General features: G+C 36.1%; 1 protein-coding gene across 10 annotated transcripts in view; it reads right to left on the bottom strand.

The window, feature by feature from the left end:
* LOC114648396 (pumilio homolog 2-like) overlaps positions 1-23,258 on the bottom strand; it is a 195,043-nt gene that overhangs the window by 65,322 nt on the left and 106,463 nt on the right. For all 10 annotated transcript variants that reach the window (XR_007934481.1, XM_028797401.2, XM_051924972.1 and 7 more), the window contains exons 9-13: positions 16,600-16,739; positions 12,851-12,980; positions 10,467-10,610; positions 1,773-2,075; positions 1,456-1,692 (exon numbers count right to left, since the gene is read on the bottom strand). Coding sequence is in view for 9 of the 10 variants with exons in the window: in XM_028797401.2 (XP_028653234.2) it covers positions 1,456-1,692; positions 1,773-2,075; positions 10,467-10,610; positions 12,851-12,980; positions 16,600-16,739 (954 nt within the window). In the remaining variant the exon portion in view is untranslated. The remainder of the gene's footprint in view (positions 1-1,455; positions 1,693-1,772; positions 2,076-10,466; positions 10,611-12,850; positions 12,981-16,599; positions 16,740-23,258) is intronic.

The following is a 23,258-nucleotide window of genomic DNA, read 5'->3' as shown; positions in this document are numbered from 1 at the left end:
ACTGGGAGCCTGATCAAATCCGCCTACAAATTCTGTTTGTGAAATCAATACTTTCTCTGCAAAGAATTATTTGTTTTTTTAAGTCCCTGAAATGATTTTGTTATCATGGCACTGATTTGTGCCTAAAATAGACCTTTTCGGCCAATGTAATGAAGCGCTTCCTGTTTAAAAGGAGCTGCTTTGGGTCTAAATATGTCAATAGGTTCTTAAACCTGTCAGGGTATCTGTAAGGGTTAATTCGAACTTGACCTTTATGGCAGCAATTGTATTCTCCACCTTGCTTGTTCTCACAGGTGAAGTTGAATGAGTTGCAATGTTTGCACAGGCTGTCAAATGCGCCAGAGTGGTGCTTCGTCCTCAATAATATCTGTGTGATTGCACACGACAATGGCAATGCCGTTCCACTGAGCATTTTCACGCCGCAAGGCACAGGCTGCTCGATGTCTTTCAACCCGTGCTGCATTTGCGGCTGCTCGAGCTTCTTCAGTCTCTTGTGCACGGCTGGCACGATTTCTTTCAGCGTTAGTAGCATTCTATAACGCACGTTCTTCATCTGTCCTTTGTGTCCGATTTGCACGATTTCTTTCAGCGTTAGTAACATTTGTAGCCGCATGCTGCTCATCCGTTTGTTGTGCACGTTGTGTACGTCTGGTCACATTAGCAAGTCTACGTTCCTCATCAGTCATGTGACTTTGTTTCCTACGCATCCTTTCCGCGGCCGCTGCTGTTGTGGCTACGTTGCGATCGTCACTCATTTTAGATCTGAGATCGGCTAAAATTTAAACAATGACCGTTGTTAATACCCATCCGTCATTACTCATGCTTCTAACATGTACTGAGTCGAGGTATTGGCGTGAACACCATACATACGGATACTATCAAATTATATAGAAGGATAGTTGAACGAGCTACATCCTGTTAGCAAATGATAAATCCCTCCACTATTAAACTGAAAGCATCTCCTGCTGAAATATAAATAAATTCTCACAGAAATCTGTGCGTGACCAGGCTTACCAGTTAGGCACTGAAATTTACTTTGAAACCAACACTGGAAAATCCCTTTGGTGAATGTCCATTTTAATAAGTTTTGCCTGAAGAGTAAAATGCATGAAATAGAGTACAATACTGCTTTGCTTCTTTGTAGTTCTCTAGGAGCCAATACATGTCTGCTTCATAATATCATGCCATGCCCAAGACAAAAAACATTTTTTTCCCTGACATAAGATGTTATTTCTGATATATTAATATCTGATTATTACTTTAGGGAAATTTAAAATAATATTGTAGTTTTCTCTCTAAATAGAAGAAAAAGAGGAATTAATACCAAGCCCAGCAAGCATGTTCATATGTCTGCTTGTGTGATACTCTGAAGAGATTTATAATCAAAAAATAGAAAAGAACACTATTTTTTATGGACAATGAGTATTGTGCATCATTTTAGGATGCATTACCTACCAAGATGCAAGCTTGAAGAAGATCCATGAGATGAAAGAGATGGTGGTGGAGTTAATGAGTGTCCTGGATTTTGATTGGGAAGAGACATGCCGATTGGACTTGGGGAGGAGGTGAAGCCCATACTGTTGAAAAATGGTTGTCCAATTGGAGCTAAACTGCTACTAGGTCTCTTGTACATATCAGAACTGGCAGACACTGAATCCCTGCGAGAGACACTGTTGCTTGCAGAATTTGTAGCTGTCAAGGAAACTGTCCATTAGAAATACATACATTATTAAAACACAGGAACATGTGATTTACATTGAGATAGTATATACCTGTTGACCCAAAATTTCCTAAAGCAGAACCAATTGTTGCTCCAAGAGAGGTACTATTTCCAAAACCAAGAGAAGTACTTCCCGGCTGTCCAGGGCCATGGGAGAATAATGAGCTACTGTGTGAGTTATTAGATAGAGAGCCACTACCATAGAAGGAAGTAGATTGTAGATTGCTATTAGGTTGATGAGGCTGTGGTGGTGGCGGTGGCTGCGGCTGCTGCTGCTGCTGAGAGCTTACAGGACGGAAGAGACCATTGGTGGCTCCTGCCAAAGTGTTTGCTGTTCCAGTTGCTGATGCTGCAGCTGTTTACAAAAATAAAAAATTAAAAACAAACACATCAGAAGAAACTAAACAGCATCCAGAATTAAAGTTCAGTATATCTATAGGGTGGTCCAGATCTAATTATGCAATTTTCATTACGCTATAACTTAAGTTTATTACATAGAGAATTCACAGCACCTGCCCTGCACATAGAGATTTCACTTAAAATTCATTTTTTTGCCAATAGATGGCAGCACCTGCCTTGCATTCCAAAATGGCGGGGAGATGGTTGTCAGTCGAACAGTTGCATAATTAGACCTGGACCACCCTGTATGATACCGGATAAAGTTTCACAGGTTTCCTGAGGGTCTACCATGACATCTATAAGAATATAAATGCACTACTGTGGGTGATGAAAGCTTTAGCAGCAAAAATTGGAATTAATACATTTGATACATGTGTTAATACATCTTTTGCATTTTGTGAAAAGTAGTGTTCAGCAAAAGAGATTTACATATGATTTTGCAAAACTGACACTAAAATTTTTTCCCTTAGCTGCGTAATGCAGATATTCTATAGCACACCAGTAAAATCCATTGCATTTTATGTCATACATATTATCATTGATGACTGAAGTGTGTTATTCAGAAAAAATGCATATTTTCCAAAAGAACATGTATCAAAATGAACAGTCATGTACATTAATAATAATAATAATATTAATTCTTGACATTTAAACAGAGCTTTTCTCACTACTCAAAGTGCTTTTACATAGCGAGTGTGGAGACACTTCAATCACCACTAATGTGCAGCACCCATCTGGATGATGCAATGGCAGCTATTTTTGTATCAGCACGCTCACCACACATTAGCTATTAGGTGGTGAAGGGGTGACAAGTATAGTTAATTATTGACAGGGGATAATTAGGGGGCCAGAATGACTAGGCTATGGAGAACAGTTTAGCCAGGACATCACGATATACCAAACTCTTTATGAAGAATGGCCAGGGATCATTTATAACCAAATCAGTCAAGACCTTGGTTTTATGTCTCATCCGAAAGACAATGTCATTTTTACAGCAGTGACCATTGTCACTGCACTGCGGTATTAGGATCCACATTCAGACCATAAATAAAAAAAAATGCCCCCTGCTGTCCTCGCCAACACCTTTTCCAGCAAAAACCCAAGCTTTTGCTGGTTGGTCTCCCATCCAAGTACTGGCTGGGCCTGAAAATGCTTAGCTTTAGGTGGATGACCTGTTCTGAACTGCATTGCTCTGTATGGCATGAAAATGCAACCACCAGAATCATCCCCTTGTTCTTACCTAGCAGCTGTCCTTTCCTGTTTCTCGATTTTTTCTGCTAGTGATATCAAAACGAATGTTAAATCAGACGCTAGCGTGTTTTCTTGTCTTAGCCTCATTAAAATGTGAAGATATTTCCACAAACAGCGCCAAAGTTAAAAGCATAACTACTTAAGTTATGCTGATGATCAGACTTGATGCCCAACATTTTTGTTGTTAGATAGATAGATAGTTGAGGACAAGGGATTATGTCAGATATAGCACCATTTAGAACTACAGTACATTCTTTCAAGCTGGCGATACTTTGCAGATGTCTCATTACCTGTATTGTATGATGTTCTTGATACACATATCCATAAGCTTTTAGGAAATAATGCCACTGGCATTAGCTTTACTACAGGTTTGTAAAAAAAAAAAAAAAAAAATGTGAGGTAAAAATAGTTGTGTGGCATGCTAATGAGTTCTACTGTTTTCACTCTGCAGCTTTCATGACACAACCTTTTTGTTCCATGTTAACATTTCAAAAAGTAACGTGCACATCATTAGGCCAGGGTATCAAATATCAAGATCAAAGATTGATCTTGCAAATCTCTATCCTGCTCAATTACTATATGTAGATTTTTGCTTATCTCATTTTAAAACACTTCCTTTTTGTCTGAAGAGGAAGTTTAAAGACACCTTTACAAAAGCTGAGTAATGAGACTGTTACATGTGTACAGTGTCCATTTTAGGACATCCTCCTCCCTCCGAGAAAACTCCATCCTTCCTACTATCTTCGACAAAATATTCCTCCTCCCTGCGAGGAATCCCCCGTCACCCCTCCTCCCTCCCCTCTCCTCCCTCCTTCCACCACCGTCCGCTCTCAGTTCTCTGATGTCCATTTTCCGTCATCCACCCTCCTATCTCCGTGAGCCGCCTTCAGCTCTCCGTCAACCCCCACACTCCCCCCGCCCCCCCATCATGGCATTTTCGGAAGTTCATTCACCGAATTATTTGTCAATTATATTTCACAGTAAGAATTTACAGCATGACTCAAATGAGGGAACGAAGGCAAATGACGTTAATTGTGAAGTGTCTTTTAATACTGTGTAAGCATACATATTAACACGTGTGCATTAAAACGTGTGCATTTACGGGGTGATTTCTCAGGCTTAAAAGCTCACCTTTTATTAAAAAGTTAAACGCAAACTTTTTTCATTCTGAAGGGCACAAACCACATCGGATTTCAGCCGTTAAACACACGAAAATTTCGGTACACCAGATAAATAAGCGCAACATATTATCAGTTGTATTGTATGCTTAGGGCCGATCTGGAAGAAGGTAGCGCAGCGCCTTGATTTAAACGATTCCATGTCTTGGTGGGTTTGCGTAGCTTGTTGTCAGTATCTTTACGCCTGTTTTTAAGGCTTATTGACTAAAAGGGGCTTTCATGAAAAAAGTTAGGGCTTTGCTACAGGATACACCCTCCACAAGTTAAGGAAGTAAAAATAAAGGTATATATTTCTATTTTATTTAAACATTTTAAGTTCATATGCATAGCCACATTTGGCCATTTTAGTTTTTGTTCTTTCTTCAGTAATATTTAATCTCCCTAAAGAAAAAAAACATATGCATTTTACTATTTTGTATCTCTTTAGTAAAATTTTAGTGCAAAAGGATAACCAGTATTTCGATCTTTTATGTTACTTTATGAAGTTATTTTACACAATGTTGAAAAATTAATAAGAAAGCTACATATTTTGGCAGATGCTGCTTTAATTTTCAATGAAATGAAAAAAGCCCTCCAAGAGAAAACCTCAGTGAAGAAGAAACAGTTTGCACTATCTAAAAAGGAGAAACCCTAATTTATAAAGGTTTGCTGCAGATGACGTAACTGAAAATAAATGAATAGTTCCTATGTGTATAATACATATTTATATATTTGACTTATGCCTTTATCCTAGCAACTTGCAAAATCTGAGGAACAATTCGTTACATTACTTTTATTTTTTGCAGCATAGGCAGGTGAAGTGACTTCTTCAAGGTCACACAGTTGTGTCAGTACCAGGATTTGAACTGACAAGCTCCGGGTTTGCTGAAATATTACTGAAGAAAGAAAAAAAATTAAAACGGCCAAATGGGGCTATGCATACAAACTTCCATCCATCCATTATCCAACTCGCTATATCCTAAATACAGGAGCCAATCCCAGCCAACACAGGGCGCAAGGCAGGAAACAAACCCCGGGCAAGGTGCCAGCCCACCGCAGGGCGCACACACCCACACACCAGGGACAATTTAGAATCGCCAATGCCTAACCTGCATGTCTTTGGACTGTGGGAGGAAACCGGAGTACCCGGAGGAAACCCAGGCAGACACGGGGAGAACATGCAAACTCCACGCTGGGAAGCGAACCCGGGTCTCCTAACTGCCACTTTTCACTGCGCCACCGTGCCGCCCCGCATACAAACTCAAAAGGTTTAAATAAAACAGAAATATATACCGTTATTTTTACTTCCTTAACTTGTGGAGGGTGTATCCTGTAGAAAGCCCTAACTTTTTTCATGAAAGCCCCTTTTAGTCAATAAGCCTTAAAAACAGGTGTAAAGATATTGACAACAAGCTACGCAAACCCACCAAGACATGAAATCGTTTAAATCAAGGTGCCGCGCTACCATCTTCCAGATCGGCCCTAAGGCGTTCGTATTTTTCCAAAGCAGTTCTGGTCTCTATCGGCATCTGTAGCCGAGTCAAAAAACACCATCCCATACTATTATAAGCATACAATACAATTGATAATATTTTCCGCTTATTTATCTGGTGTATTGAAATTTTCGTGCGTTTAACAGCTGAAATCCGATGTGACTTGTGCCCTTCAGAATGAAAAAAGTTTGCGTTTTCATTTTTAATAAAAGGTGAGCTTTTAAACCTGAGAAATCACTCCGTAAATGCACACGTGTTAATATGTATGCTAACACAGTATTAAAAGACAATCAACAATTAGCGTCATTTACCTTTGTTCCCGCGTTTGAGTTGTGCTGTAAATTCTTACTGTGAAATATAATTGACAAAAAATTTGGTTAATGAACTTGTGAAGAAGGTGGAGCTGGAGTATTACGTCACTTCATTAACGAAAATGCCATGATGTTGGAGTGTGGGGGTTGACGGAGAGCTGAAGGCGGATGATGGAGATAGGAGGGCGGAAAACGGACATCAGAGAACTGAGAGCGGACGGTGGTGGAAGGAGGGAGGAGAGAGGAGGAATATTTTGTCGAAGGTAGTAGGAAGGATGGAGTTTTCTCGGAGGGAGGAGGATGTCCTAAAATGGACAACGTACACGTGAGCAACTGAAGATATGTGCAACTTGTAGAGTTATAGAAAGACATGAGTCTTCCTGCTGTATCTTTAATTTCGACTAATTCAAGGTTACTTTAAATGTCCAATAGAGGAATAAATTTGGCAGTTTAGTTGAAGGGTGTTTACAAGGAGATTCATAGCACATGAATGGGTTACTGAATAACAAAAATATAATTTAAGAAGTAGTATGTTATTTTATAATTTTACAATATTATTCACAAGATGATAAAGATGTTTTATAAAGCAGATGCCATTACACTGTATTAAAACAAGGAGCCCCCCCATAATCGGTGCACTCTGATCTGGTTATACATACATTAAATTAGGGTGAAATCTGAATGAGAGCTGTGCAGTGAAAAGGTTTTTTTTTTTTTTAAAAAAAAAAAAAGGAGCAATCATAATATTAACTATTAAGTAATAATAAAGTATTTCTTCTGAAATGTCATTTCATGCTTATGCATATGTTATGAAGTCACCAGGTAGAGACTCATCAAATAAAGTGTTACTGAAATTTGTCACATTATAACTACACAAGTGATGAAAGCTATGGAAAACAAAACAGCATTAAAGGTTTAGGCTGCAATGCTCACACTATGTAACTCACTGTGAATAAAGATATATTGAGCCAGAGAAGCATGTCCAGCTACATTGTCACTGAGAGACAAACAGTCACTTATTTTAAGCACTCACAACTTCTCGTTTGCAGTCGACAAAAATATAAACAGAGCTAGGCTCCCCAATAAAAATGTTACAGCAAAATGTCCAGACTCATTGAAACAGCGTGTTTACATGTTGAAAAATGTGGTCAATCAGAAGTGCACTCTTTGTTGCTGAATATGAGCTTCCTGTACTTCCCACGGCACATACGTGGGGATTGTGGAAAACAGGATTACTCTACTTAAACTATTTGAGCAACTTACTAAAAATGTAAGTGTGCATTCACCTACAACTGTAAATGCGATTCATTCTGTTGAAGCAGTTAAACGTGTTCTTAGCAAGTGTGTCAAGACAGACTTCAGGAGGTAGAAGGCAAAAAACCCTCTTAGAGGGTGTCACAGAACACGTAAGTGATGCCTTTTTATAGTCAATATATGATCTATCTGCTCTCCTTGATCCATGTTACAAAGGTCTTTTTTGTGACCAATATACTAAAAGACAAAGAGCAAGAAGCATTGGAGAAACAACAATGTGGATTTTTTTTGACCATTATACTAAAAGACAAAAGTAAGAAGCACTGGAGAAGCAACTGGTAGAAATGTCAGCTGGTGACAGGGCAACAGCGAACAATGAAAGAAAAAGACCTGCACTCAGGAGTGATGTTGCTGCTGCTTTGTTGTTCAAAACGTATAAAGAAATTCTTGTGGAAAAATCATATGTGACTACAAAACCACATTCAATTGATGAGTTAATCATAAAATAATAATAATGATACTATTAGTTAGGCTGATAAGACATCTCAAATACTTTGAAAAATTTCTTTTGCCCTGGACTTTGGGAATTTGTTTTTTCAACCCATAAATCATACACTGCAACAAGCAAATATCCAATCAGTATCTTCCTGCATTTGTTGCTAATAAAACATAGCTGGCACCGCGGGGTGGCCTGCAAGGGCCTGGTATAACTTTATAGCACAGGGCAAACTGCACCGCAAATATATGCCAAGACTAAAAGGCTCATAAAAAAGGCATCCCCTCGCCTTTTCCATCACATGTTTACAATTAATTTTTGTCAAAGTCACTGAAAAAACTGTTATTGCCGCTTGTGGATTTTTTCCATTTTGGATAGATGAGTTACTGTGGGGGGAAAAAAGTGTAGGAATTCAGTTTAGTGGGCATGTAACAAAAAGGATGAACATGTTTGCCTGCATATTAAAGTGCAATTAGCTTTAAGTTTTATCCCTTATGAAAGATGTGTCTTCTGCGTCAAATATGTAAAATAATTTAAAACAAGATCAACTCCAGTGTTAATGCAATCGTACCTTTACCAATATACTACAGTATATTCTCTCAATATCCAAAGGCATACTTGCAGTACAAAGTGTTATAATGTAGAACAGTTTGTGCTGCAGCTCTTACAAGCACATCACAGTTTAAATAGAACAACCATTATATGACACAAATAACTTTATATATTAGAAGGCCAATTATAGGACATAAATCATACTTTATATAAGCTTAGACGGCCTATTATAGGACACAAATCATTATACTTTGAACGTTATAGCCAGAAGTTTTTATTAATGGAGGTAACTGGTAAAGAAGGGTTTCCTGTTTTTATTCACCATAAATCTGGTCAGCTTAATAATAATTATTTTTTTAAATATTATACAGGTCAATGTCTCTAAACGTTCTGATTTTTCATTCCATGCAGCTGAAAAATATTTTAGTGAGCTCTTCATCTCCAAAACTAATAGCGCCCTTCAATTTGGAAAAATTAATGCAGCCTGTTTCCCCACCTTGGCCAAGGCAGTGTGCATATGCACCTATCAGCATCTTGTATCAGTGTGGACAGTAAACTGCTTTTATTTCCAGCTGTGTCAAATACAGTGGGTGAGAAACAGACTTGCTGGTAAAAAGGCAAAAATGCTTCTTTTTGTTAAGAAAAATAATACTTTTTGTTCTTTTAAAGTAGCCAACTTAAGCCCAGGGTGTCTGGCTTCATATGCATCTTTCACTTCACTTTTACTTAAAGTAGTATATATGTAATTATAGCATAAAGAACATGCTTCCACTTTCTTGTTTATATATTTAATGCCATGGGGTCTTGCTGTGCTTAAGCAACCCAAAATGTGGATGTTAAACCGATTGTTGTACATGGCCAACCCCCAGAAAAGTACTGCTTGCCTAAATCTACTGTAAAGGATAATGCAAAATTAGGTAAATTAATAATAAACAGAATGCTGCTGCTGTTCCTATGGTAGGGTATTTTAAGTTTTCAACATAACTAAAACCATTCAGACCTGAAGTAAATTAATTTGAGTTTATTTTAATTCAGTTTTCCTTAATGAGAAAAAAACACTAAATGACACGAATCCCTCTTTAGATAACTTTTCAGCATGTGTACTGCACTAACTACCAGTTATCATGTTTACAACACATATTGAAAATATCTCATATAGATTTCATTATTCAGTTAGCTGTACTATTCAGTTCTGCTCAAACAGCAATAACTTGAACCTGAATGATTTTCTTTTAAGCTCATTGTTACTTGTACAGTTTAAAAAAAACAAAAAAAAAAACTATAGTTTTAACCCAAGTATTCATGCTTAGGTGGGGTGCTCACCTCATAATAAAGCTAGTGCCACACAAATGCTGCAAAAATGCTTAACCACCATGGCAGATAACAAGGACATGGTCTTTGGCCAATAAAAGACAGAAGCAAAAAATTCGGCAGGAATTTATAAAGTCAGAATAAAACCAGCCTTCAAGAATGTTGAGTGATGGAGCTCTTTATTTTAATAACACAATTTAATTTCAGTTTCATATTAAGATCTTTCTTTACAGCATCACTATCAAAATCAAAATGAACACATACACTCTATATAAACGTGGATAGAACATTTGGTACAGGAATCTTTGCACCAGGGCTTAAACTTATATCCTGTCTACTGGGCAAAAGGAAGAACGCATTTTGGTCAGACGTGAAGACTAGATAAACTATATATACACAAGCTGACAGGGTCAAGTAATTTACAAGGAAATGATAATGCTTAGGTTATCAATTAGTATAATTTATTTGCAACAACAATATACAGTAAAAAGTAAATTAAAAAATAAGAAAAGAATAACTCACCAGCTTGTGCTGCTGCAGGGCCAATTATTAATGGTGTAGAAGCCACTAGTCTAACAGGACCACTCAGACCACTTCGTGCTCCAGGACCAACAACTAAAGCACCAGTTTGATCGTAATAGGCTGCAGGGGCCAAAACTTGATATCCTATCATGGACACAGAATATTAAAAAGAATAATTTTATTCTGAAAATATGACTTTGTGATTAATAGCAGGCAATAGAAATCACTGTGATTGAAAAAGGAATAGGTTAATATTTTAAGCCAAAGGTTATATTAAAAAAAATCTACTGCGCTGTGTGTGTGTAAAATTCATAACTCATGTGAAAAAAGTAATTGCTCCCTAAACACAGGGCTTTTTTGTGATAGTACATGCCAGTACAGCGTACCAGCCCCTCGACCACAAAAACTGCTCATGTCATCGACTAGTAAATATTACATGATTCTACAATCGTGTGCTGTACACATTTGTATATTTTTATCTGTTCCTGTACGTTGTACATTAACTGGTTCTGATACATACTACATTCACCCATATTGCTTAATGCCATAATATTAATATTATTATTAAATAATATTTTTATTAAAACACTATGCCTGCTTAATAATTCCACACTGATGTTACCACTCCACCATTGCTATTTAAGTTGTGGTGCTGTTAACAGTTAGTGTAATAGTAACTTAATAATTAGATCAAAAATAGCAAGTGCAATTACTAATTAAGTTTCCTTTAGTTGCTAAGTACTAGAAATCCAAACAAACAAAGCATGTAACTATAGGACACTCGCCCTCTGTATACCTTCATAGTATTTCAAACTTGATCCAAACGCAATGTATGCATACCACCAGGTTTTTATTTACAAAAAAAAAAAAAAAAAGTATGGCTTAATAAACCTAACACTTTGTTGTTTTACCCTCAGCAGCAACAACTGCTATCAAATGCTTCTTGTAACAGCATATCAGAGGTTGATTTATTCTTGTACTTTGGATCATTTTTGCTGCATGCCTTTCTAATGGTAGAATAAATAACATGGACATTAACTGCGCCGAGAAAGGCCAGCAGTTCCTTAAATGATCAACTGGGTTGTTCTGTGACTTCCTGGATGAGTTTACCAGGTGCTCTAACAGTAATTTTTCTAGGCTGGTCACTAAAAGGCTGACTTACCATTGTGCTACGATTTCTCCATTTGGAGATGATGGGTCTCACTGTGGTATGCTGGAGTCATAGTGTTGTAGAGATTACTCTGAAACCTATCCTCGACTGATATACTTCACTAACTTTCTTTGTCAGCTCTTCGGGAATTTCGTTTAACTGACCCATGGTGTGCTGCTTTTATTGAGACCTTTTTGTCAGCTTCACACTGCTGGAAAAGTTATATTTAAGCAATGTTTAGATTCAAAAGGGCTGACAGCAATCAAACTTTGAAGTGTCTAGTGATGAAGGGGGTAATTACTTAATAACATGGGTGATATAGGTATTGGTGAACATTTTCTATCAATAAATTAATCATTTAAAAATGGTGTACTGTATTTTTGCATCATACTAAATAAGATAACAGAGATTTTGCACCTCAGTTTGCATTTCCTCCAAGAGGAGACAACAATGATAACACATCATCACCATGACAGAGCACTAATTTTTCTAGCCACTAGAATACCACCTGTGACACTAGAGAAATTGAGCTATGGGCGTAATGGCTTCAAAAGAGCTTATTTTTTTCCTTGATAACTTTGTATTTTTTAATGAAAGATTAAAATAACAGAAAAGTACTAAAGAGATACAAATATTCTAATATTTCTTGAAAAGGAACATATGAAAATTATTTCCAACCAGCAATTTCTGAGAGCTGGGTCCTTCAGAAGTTAGCAGAGCATAATAACCCACCAAATCAACTCAGAATGCCTATCACTATATCAAGTCAAGTCAAGTAGAGCTTTATTGTCATCCTAACAATATACTTACAGTACACAGTGGGACGAAATATCATTCTCCAGAGTCAAAAGGTGCAATACACAAGATATATATAACTATGATAAAAAAAAGTACAATATTATGTAGTGTTATGTAATCCAGAGAGTGTGTGGAGTAGAGATTCCAGTGTGGAGGACAGGCAATATGTAGACATGCACATTTACAGTGGCTATTCATTGACTACCAACAATCTGATATGTAAGAAGTGGCATATCTACACTTTATAGAATTTCCAACTAAGATCACATCATTACTCCTCTATTTCTTCTGATAGAAAGAATTTGAATATTCTTCAAATGTTACAATATGTGAATACTTAAATCAAAACTTCTATTTTAAATGTGCTTATATTTAAAGAATGAAACATATATGAAACTAATGCATTATTGAGAATACTTTTCATTTTTAAACAGACCTTGAATCCCTGTGGCAAGTCCTTGGCTGAAGGCAAGGGTTGGATTTGCAGCTGCTAAAGATTCAGCCTGTTGGTTTTGCTGACTTTGATTAGGAGTTAGAGATCTCTGATTTCCACCAGTGCGCAAAACCTAAATACACAAAAGCTGTTTAGAGTATGAAGGTTTACTGCCACATTAGGAATCATGTTAAACATTATGCAACATTATTTTAAGCCCTAATCACCATAAATATAAAAATATTTTAAAATTTTGAAGACACTGGTAAACCTTACTGCATTAAATTTAGTACTCAGTGTAAATGAAGGCATTAAGTTAATGATATAGGCCTCAAATTCCTTGCATTGTCCAATTCCTAGAAGTGCCACACTAGCTTAAAGTCAATTTAAATATTTATACAAATTATTCTTATAAAAAATATCAGAAGTTGACAAATGAGAAGAGATCATCCAGTCCTTTAAGCTCATTAGTTTAGCTAATTATAAAGTTGTCTAATTATCTCACTGAGATACTTTTTGAAAGTTATCAAGGGCTCTGCTCGAGATACCTGACTTGGTCGTTTGTTCTAGATGCCTATGACCCGATGTGAAAGGTGAGCTTCCTGGCTTCCATGATCCTTCCCTTAAATTTCCTCGTAAATTGTCCTTGAGCATGTGACAAATTATTTAACTGAAAGAATTAAAATGGATCAGCATTATCTGACCACCTGGCTTAGGTCTGCATGCATATTTGGCTCAGTACTAGAAGTTTAATTAATTCTCTGAACCTCTCATTGTATGACACACCCTTAGCTCCTAGAATGTATTTGGTTGACCTTCTCCACACAGCTTCCAGACAAAAACTGCACAAAATACTCCTGATTCAGTTTCACCTATGCATTATCCCCTCTAAGAAGAATATACCTTCATTTATATTTAACAACAGAACCTAATAATTTGCCTTTTTAACTGTTTCTACATACTATAAGATGAGAAACTTGTGCCAAAGTTAACCTCTAAGTCCTTTTCACAGATTGCTTCCCCATCATCAGTGTAACTTTGTACTTCTTTTGCCTATATGTAGCACTTTGTACTTTTCTACATTGATCTACATTTTCTAAAGGTTTCCCCAATCCTGAAGATTATGTAGATCTGTTTGAATTTCCTTTCCTGTCCTATCCCTCCAGAATTAGTGTTATCTACGTTTAATAATGAATACAGAGTCTATGTCATTAATATATACAAAGAGTAATGACCCAAGCCATCCATTCCTAAGCGACTCCAAAAATTATTTGATTTAAGGCATTATTAAAATTGGATGAGACCTTTCAGATGTCAGATTATTTTCCTCATTCAAAATATTATTTTTCAGGTATGACTTCAAGGGAGGCTGCATCACATGTTGATTGGACATGCATGCAACTTGTTATGTTCATAAGAAGTCTGGGTACCTAAATTTTATAAGTGCACAGTTCTGCTGAATTACTGCACAAGAATGTTTTCTCACTTACTAATTCACCAATATAGTCTTATCTTTTTATGTCTTCAGTTAGAGTGTCAGTTTGAATAATAGTGTTCTTATAAGATGTAGCTTTTACAAAGGATTTTAGTATTCAACGAGAATTTTGAAGTTCTAGTAAGCATTTGTGTGGCTGTCCTGGTATACCACTTTAAGAAAAGGAAGATTTTATCTTCTTGACACTACATTGCCAACCAGTTTACTAAAATTTTCTGCAGTCTCTCTCTGCTGCAGCATCACCACAACAACATAAGCATTATTAATTTACTATTTTTTTAAACTGATCATTCAAAATTGTAAAATAAAATTTTAAAACTACCACCTTTGATATACTTGTTATTATTTCAAATGAATGCTGTTTGGTTTATGAAAAATATCTAACTATATTAAGTAACATAATAGAGGTCAAATTCCAATGGAACAAAGTACCCAGGATTGAAAAAATAATTTGTTAAATTATATGATTTTGTTAAAATTGATTGGACCACAGCATGGCCTTTCAGCATGTTCAACTGATAATACTGACTGTAGAATGCAGATCTCGATGGGCAAACTTCTATTTGCTTCATGTTGACAAAAAAGGCAGCAAGATGTTACAACTTTTTGTGCAAAGTAAATTGCTTTAGTTACATAAATGGCACCCCCTGGTGTTCATAGTGCACCATCAGACTTCAAAGTCCAGTGGGACGAAATCCCCCTCAGTGTTTAAAGTGCTGACTTTCTGGACTTTCAGTTACATAAACAGCACCCTCGGTGTCTGGAAAGCATGCCCCACAACTTTCAAAAACGGCTCACCTCGAGTGATGTTGTCTAATGAATACATATGCTCTTCCTGACTGACGACTGTTATTTTGTAGTCAAGGAAATAAAGATCACATTCATAAAAAAAAGAATCTCTGGATTCATAATTAGACATATTCAAATGCAAAAATTATAAAAGACTGGTGTACAGGTGTTCATAGGGCAAAATTGTGGCAAATTTATGAAACAGTTTGGAAAATTTTTGAGTAGCATAAACACGAGGGAAGTTCAGCAGTCAGGGCTTTTGCTGAAGGGCGAACTAAAAATGAATCCTCAATCTGATCAATGTGTTCAGCAAAGTCAAACCGTACCTTGAGAAACACGGAGAGTCTAGCTGCGGCAAACCTCCAGAGCCCACCCCTAACCCTACCAACACCCAACCCCCCCAATATGCCCACAAGGCCAGTAACCCTTCTCAATCTCCACAGTTAAAAGAGCGTGACAATTGTCAAGTATACCAAGTTACATAAATGTGCAATCTAATTGGCTGTTCAGCCGAGCACCAAAATCGTAATTTTTGGGCAAGGAACAGAATACCTGTATTTTGATGCTTTCTAATAAAAAATTTTGCAGATATAAAACCTCATTGCTGCAAAGTCTGTTCTAACATTAGTTATACATTAAATTGGCAAGTACAAAAAAAAAAAGAAGTAAATTAAATCCACTGAAATGGCTAATGTACTAAATGTATTTGGAAAAGATATAGTATTTCTTTCATGTTATACAGATGTGTAGCTAGAAAAATTGGTCAGCATTTCATTTTGTCACACTAGCTAAAAAAAAAATCACTGCACCAATATTTCAAAAGTCATGTAAACAGTTATTTTCTTTTGTCCACTAAGTCTAAAAGATGTGCGAGTATCTTAACAGTGAGACAAATAAATCTGGATTTACAAAGGATTAAACAAAATTTAAAAAGTACAATACACTTGAAAACAGTAGGCACAAGATTCTCAGTAAATGTGCCACGGCAACTATCCTCATATTACATATTTTAAGATGTTAAAAATCATTGCTCTATATATCATAAAAAAATACTCCATACTCTTGTGCCATTAGACCTTTAACAGATACTTTATCTAGTTGCAATGTTTATCTGCAGGATATATAATTGTGCCTTTTCAGTTACATACATGGTGTCTAATGAACATTTACTTTGTACAGTTTATTGTACATGAAATCAATACTCTCTTTCTGAATATAGTGTTACAGAGGAAGGGACATTACTATAGTCATAAATTAAGCAATTATACACTGCTTTAGAAGCAAAAACATTTTAGTCAACAATATGACTAAACTATGACACAGCTATCCCAACATCCCTGCACCACACAAGAATCATACAAAGTAACAATGTGCTATAAATTACTTTTCCCCAAGCTAAAGCACAACGGAACATTAGTAAAATATCCCTGAGAAGATTTTTTTTTTTTCTTTTTCTGGAAAAACTGACCTGTTGCTGACTTTGTCCTTGGTTAGTTGCCTGCTGATTACTGGAGTTATTGGCAGCTGCTGCAGCTTGTTGTTGGAATAGATTTGCTGGATAAACACCCCAAGGTACACCATAATATTGAGGAGGGACAACAGTAGGACCTAAAAAATATATACAATAGAAATGTCAATATGTTTGTGCCTGCATTGGTTATGCTATATATATATATATATATATATATATATATATATAAATACAAAGTTGATTCACTCACTCACTCACATACTCACCAACAAAAAAAAAATTTGAAATTTATTAATTAGCTAAAAAAAAAAAAAAAAAAAACTGCTGAAATTTGTCAGGTTGGTAAATCAAGGGCAGTAGTTATCCAATAGGAAAGAACATTTCAATATAAATATATAGGGGATAAACAAAACCCATACTAGAAAAACAATACCCCCAAAGTCTCAGGTTTGATTTTGATCTTATCTGCAACCTTGTGAAAATGTAAAAGTGAGGACTACAATTCCTATCAGTGCACTTCTCCAGACATTTTCATCAGTGCTCACAAAGTTTAAATAAGAGCACTGATTAAAAAAGCACCATGCCATCAAACATGGCAAATGCTGTCACTCCCCACAATTTTTTTTCTCACCTAAATGTAACCTCATACAGTCAAGTTCCATAATGAATTGGTCTACTGCCAGAGTTCAGTATCAGACACATATCAGCTTCAATCAAAAATAACTATTAATTATTGCATTTTCATACACTTTTAGATCTGCTATATCTGTGAGCATGCTGCCTTCCAGCACGGTACACTTCATCTGGGGCTCACCCCATCCAATCTATGCCATATTCTATTTTCTCCACTTGGAAACTGGTGCAAGCTGTGTGCCGATTATTCCTGAGTGTGTGGAGAAAAAAAAAAAAAAAAAAAAAATTCTACACTAAAAAGTTTATATAATCAAGAAAGAATAGGAGAAAATCATAATAATGTTTTGTACTTAAAAGAAAGGATGATAGTGCTAACCGACAATGACTGCAGAAAAGCGTGGATGGTAGCATGTCTAGCTGCAAGTCACCAGTATTATGGTTACAGTCCTACCTGTGGGATTTTATTTTTAATTAATAATTTAATTTCAATTATGCAACATAGTACTCAACCAAATAAATAATTTTTTGATAACATATACAACAAATAACTTTAAAAACTAACAAAGAAAGAATTCAGTGTACCATATATCAAAATTCAACCTACACCCGAGAGAAAGAGGGGAGAGCCAAGAGCATAGGGAAATATAAAAACAAAGTTAAAAATAAGGGAAACTACCCTTTGTCCCCCTAAATGAAAGCTTATTGTAACTTTTTTAAATTAAGTTTTACTGAATATTTTAGACAAATCCTCTTTTTTATCAAATTTAAAATAATACAGAACACAGAGTTATAAAAGTGGGATGGTATTCTTCCAGTTAAGCAGGAAAAGTCTATGAGCTAGTAGTGTGGTTGGGTTGGTATTCTTCCAGTTAAGCAGGAAAAGTCTATGAGCTAGTAGTGTGGTGTAGACAATTACAATCAATTTATCATTCTCCACTTCAAGCTCATCTGGAACAACATCAAATACAGCTGCTAATGGGTTAGGAGTGATTGTGACACCAACACTGTATATCAAGTATTTAAAATTTGTATTTAAAATGATGTTAATTAGGTGTTCTTTAAAAACATGTGGCCTAGTAAGGCTAGATTGTAATGCTCACAAATTCGATCTTGCCCTGAATATATTTTGGACAGTTTTAAACAAAGTAAGTTTAACTGATGAAAGATTTTAAGTTGAATTATTGAGTGCTTTAAACATAAGAGCTATAATGTATTCTATGAGTGGTTGACTTCCATTCCTTTTCTGAGATGTTTCCCAACGTACCCTAGAATCGCTGAAGGGAAGACAGACATTTTTATACATTGTTGAGATGCTGTCTGCGTATTCTACACTGATTAGTATATCCTTTGGAACAGAAATGGGAGGAAGTATGAAATATTTGGTAGTTTCTTTTAACCAAATTTTTTATTTGAAAATGGTAGAAAAATTGTGTTGCCGGGAAGTTAAATCTGAAGCGTAATTGTTCATAAGATGCAAATATGTTATACAGTTGTCTAACTTTCTTAATGCTGAATATTTCAAAGATTAAATAAGGTACAGGTTTGAGAAGGTTGAAAAAGGTAATTATTGTATAAAGGAACAGCAGATATAAAATGTTTTCTGCCAAGAAGTGCATCCTGCATTGGTTCCATAATCTGAATGACTGGAGGATAACAGGATTATTAGTTTATTAATAAATGTTAGTATTCATTGGGGCAGAAGGCAGGGTATCATAAAAAAGTACAGCAAACATTAATTTAAGAATTAATTGTTGTATATATTTTGAAATATCTGCACATTATACATTTATTTATCAATTGTTTGATTAGCTGTATTATTTGTCCTGAGAGTCTGTATCCTTGTTTTATATGTTTCTGCTGCTCTATGCATCTGGATGTCCCCATTGGATTAATAAAGTTTATCTAATCTAATGGGATGCTCTATTAGAAAGAATGTTCATCTTGACAGTATTGATTCTCCCTGCAAATGCGAGATGGAGGGTAAACCACCTTTAAATCTCTTGTTTTTAAATTTCTATAACGATTCTTTATTAGTTTGGTATTCTATAAATGTTTCTGTTCTTATGCATAAAATCATGGCAACTGTTATCCATTCTGTTTTTTGCTATTGGCTTTATATTGACACTTAACACATTGATTGCTGGGCCATTTATTACCAAGATGCTGCAGTATAAGTCTAATACAGTATATGATAAATAATGAACTCAGGCAAAAGTTGTCAAAAATGAAAAGAAAGCAATGGTTTTATTATCAACAGTAACTCAAGTAAAAAATGTAAAGAAACTTAATTATTTTAGTTTCAACAGCAACATGACTAAAAGTCTGCTGCTGAACGAACGTCCTTGAAGCATAGCAGCATGCAGTGTGCAGGCTTAGAAGCACATGTGCCACAAATATAACATTCTTCTTTGCGCTGTCCACGCTTGTTGTACACAATACATATAGGTCACTGGTTTGCACTTAGTGGACAGCAGAATGTCCATGTAGTGCTGTCCAGACAGTCATGACAAGTTGAACCCCTTGTGATGAAGAAACACCTTTGGGGCAACTATCTGCAGAGCCTAACCAGAGCCTACCTGGCTCCACATTATGCAGTTGACTGTTACTATCTTGATCACTGTCATTATCAGCTAAATATTCAAGATAGTTCTTCTTTCAGCTGCTCCCGTTAGGGGTTGCCACATTGGATCATCTTTTTCCATATCTTCCTGTCCTCTGCATCTTGTTCCGTTACACCCATCACCTTCATGTCCTCTCTCACCACATCCATAAATCTTCTCTTAGGCCTTCCTCATTTCCTCTTGCCTGGCAGCTCTATCCTTAGCATCCTTTTCCTAACATACCCAGCATCTCTCCTCTGTACATGTCCAAACCAATGCAATCTCGCCTCTCTGACTTTGTCTCCAAACTGTCCAATATGAACTGACCCTCTAATGTACTTGTTCCTAATCCTATTCATCCTTGTCAAACCCAATGCAAATCTTAGTATCTTTAACTCTGCCACGTCCAGCTCTGTCTGTTTTTTTGTCAGTGCCACCGTCTCCGACACATATCACATAACTTGTGTTACTACCATCCAATAGACCTTCCCTTTGACTCTTGCTGATACCCATCTGTTACAAATTACTCCTGATACTCTTCTCCACCCTGCTTGTACTCTTTTTTTCATCTCTCTTCCACAATCCCTGTTACTTTTTACTGATGACCCCAAGTATTTAAACTCCTTCACCAACTCTACTAGCTGCATCCTCACCATTCCACTGACCTCCCTCTCATTTACACACATGTATTCCGTCTTGTTCCTACTAACTTTCATTTCTCTCCTCTATAGAGCATATCTCCCTCTCCACAGTCTCCTCAACCTGCTCCCTTACTCTCGCTACAGATCACAATCGTCATCAGCAAACATCATAGTCCACAGGGACTCCTGTCAAATCTTGTCTGTCAACCTGTCCATCACCATGGCAAATAAGAAAGGGCTCAGAGCCGATCCTTGATATAATCCCACCTCCACATTGAATGCATCTGTCAATCCTATCACAGACCTCACCACTGACATACTTCCCTCGTACATCCTGTACAACTCTTACATACTTCTCTGCCACTCCCAACTACCCCACACAATACCAAAACTCCTCTCAAAGCACCTTGTTACAATAAATCCATTTGTTTAAAACATTTATACTTTTTTCATGACAACTTAACTACAAACACTGAATAAATTCTATGGCTATCTACCAGATGACAGCACTATATTTGGTAACTGGGACATGACTGCAAATATCGCTAGCATGCAGGTTGAGTCTATAGTCCTTGTAAACTGAGGTATGAGTTCTCTCATATATATCACTCAGTATTGTAGAGAACTGGGGTATCCCCTTGAAGGTCAGACCAGGACATTTTGGTATGTTGCAGTTCAAAGTGAGTGCAGCCTTTCAATCCAACCAGCTCTGGAATTAGAAGTTAGGCCTAGCAGATAATGAAACATGGTATTTAATTATATGGACTGTTAGTGCTTTAATTCTTCTAAGACAAATCTTAATCACATTGTAGAATTTTTCACTTTTTCACATATGTTTTGTGATCTGGAATAAATTTATGCCTCTTGGTTCCTTCCCATCTCCTTCATTAATTTCAGAACACTGTATTATCACAGACACTTCATGATGAATATAATGCATATACACAAGTTTTAATGGATGCATGTTAGCTAGAGAGCTTCTCGCTCCTTTGTCATTTGCATCTCATTAACTGAGGGCTGATTAAGAAAAGAGGCAACAATTAAGTCCTTGATGCAGCTGTTTAAAGCTAAAACAATAGGCAATTAAGAGTTCTGAATTGAAAAAAAAAATAAAAATAGAAAGTTAACAAAAGCTAAACCCAAAAAAGCATTTTTTAAGCAGAAAATAAATGGGATCTAATTAAAAATTTGGTTAAAGCAAAAACCTGCAGCCATTGGAGACCTCCAGAATTGAAGCTGAGTAACACAGATCTAAACCATCCAAAATGTTATAACAGTACAAGATAACAGATTAAAATGTTACATTCAATTCTGATTAAAGCTACCATTTTCACAGGATGTGTACTACAGGGTGAAATTACATTTATCCCATTACTCCTACTAATTACCTGCTTCAAATGAAAATAATACAGGTTCCTATAAATTTGTGTTTTTCCATAAGCATCAACAAAAGCTACAGTCAGATACTAGGAAAAGCAACAATTGATCTACAGCACAAATGTTTTACTCATGGCCAATTGAGTAAGGAGCTCCAGTGAATTAATAATATCAACCCCTGGTTTAAAACAAAACTGTATACAGAAAAGTACTCAATATATCAGATTAACCAAGGCCCATATTGTTTTACGAAATTTCCCAGGAAAATCCAGGTAACACAGTGAGTAATGCATAACAACCATGTTGAATCTTGCCATTGGAGATCATTTTTATCACTCCAGATTTAAACAGATTTAGATTTAACAAAGTAAAATGAAAGATAATGTACTTGGGTGTATGGTTATAATAAAAATAATTTTACACACAAGAATGATCGTCAGTGGCTACTAAAAGATTAAAATGTCATACCTTCAACATTTTACAAAGCTATTTACAGGTGCAGAATGCATTTTTCAACCACTCCTGCTTTAACCATCTAGCTGCTGACCTATATTACAATCAGGCGACTGTTTTAAAAGAGTTTAAATTAACAAATTATTTAACTTGTTTATGGTTTGCTTGTGCCCTACCACTGTCAATACTAGATGTAATTACGGCCCTAATAAATGTTAGTTAATTGCATGTAAAACTAAACTCAATCTTTAGTACAGTTGTTAACTTAAATGTTCTAAATATTAATTAAAATGGTTTTATACTCTAATTATAATTATAATTTTAATTGTTTTCATTTAAAATGTCCATGTAGGCACTGTAGAGAAAAGCCAAGCAAAATGACACCTTTTATTGGCTAACTAAAAAGAGTACAATATGCAAGCTTTCGAGGAAACTCATCTTGCCTGAAGAAGGGGCCTGAGTTGCCTCGAAAGCTTGCATATTGCAATCTTTTTAGTTAGCCAATAAAAGGTGTCATTTTGCTTGGCTTTTCTCTACATTCATAATGGCTAACATGGTACAACACCCTAGTACTACATGTAGGCACTGAAATCCATCTCCTCAGTAAAGAACAGTTTCCAGGGAACAGAATATATTTCTTAAAGGTCACTGATTAGGTAAAGCAAACAAACTACCTATAGAATGCTGAACTTCTTTAAACAGTTCAGCAACATGAAGGTGAATTAAACATACTTTACTAAATTCTTTCTCCCCTTATTGTATTCATAACTCTCTTCTTGCTTATTCTTCCATACAACCATCCATCCAAGCATATATGCATGTACTACCTTACTAAGTCCCTCTTGCATGCTAACCAACCTAAGAATAACCATGTCTTGGGGCTGCAGTAATAATGACATGAATACAGAAAGAATGTGCAAATTTGACAAAGAATGCACTCCAACTGAGAAAC

Source organism: Erpetoichthys calabaricus, chromosome 3 (assembly GCF_900747795.2).
Source record: "Erpetoichthys calabaricus chromosome 3, fErpCal1.3, whole genome shotgun sequence".
Classification (NCBI taxonomy): Eukaryota; Metazoa; Chordata; class Cladistia; order Polypteriformes; family Polypteridae; genus Erpetoichthys; species Erpetoichthys calabaricus.
Note: the sequence above shows the minus strand (reverse complement) of the source record. Positions and strands in the feature narration are given on the sequence as shown.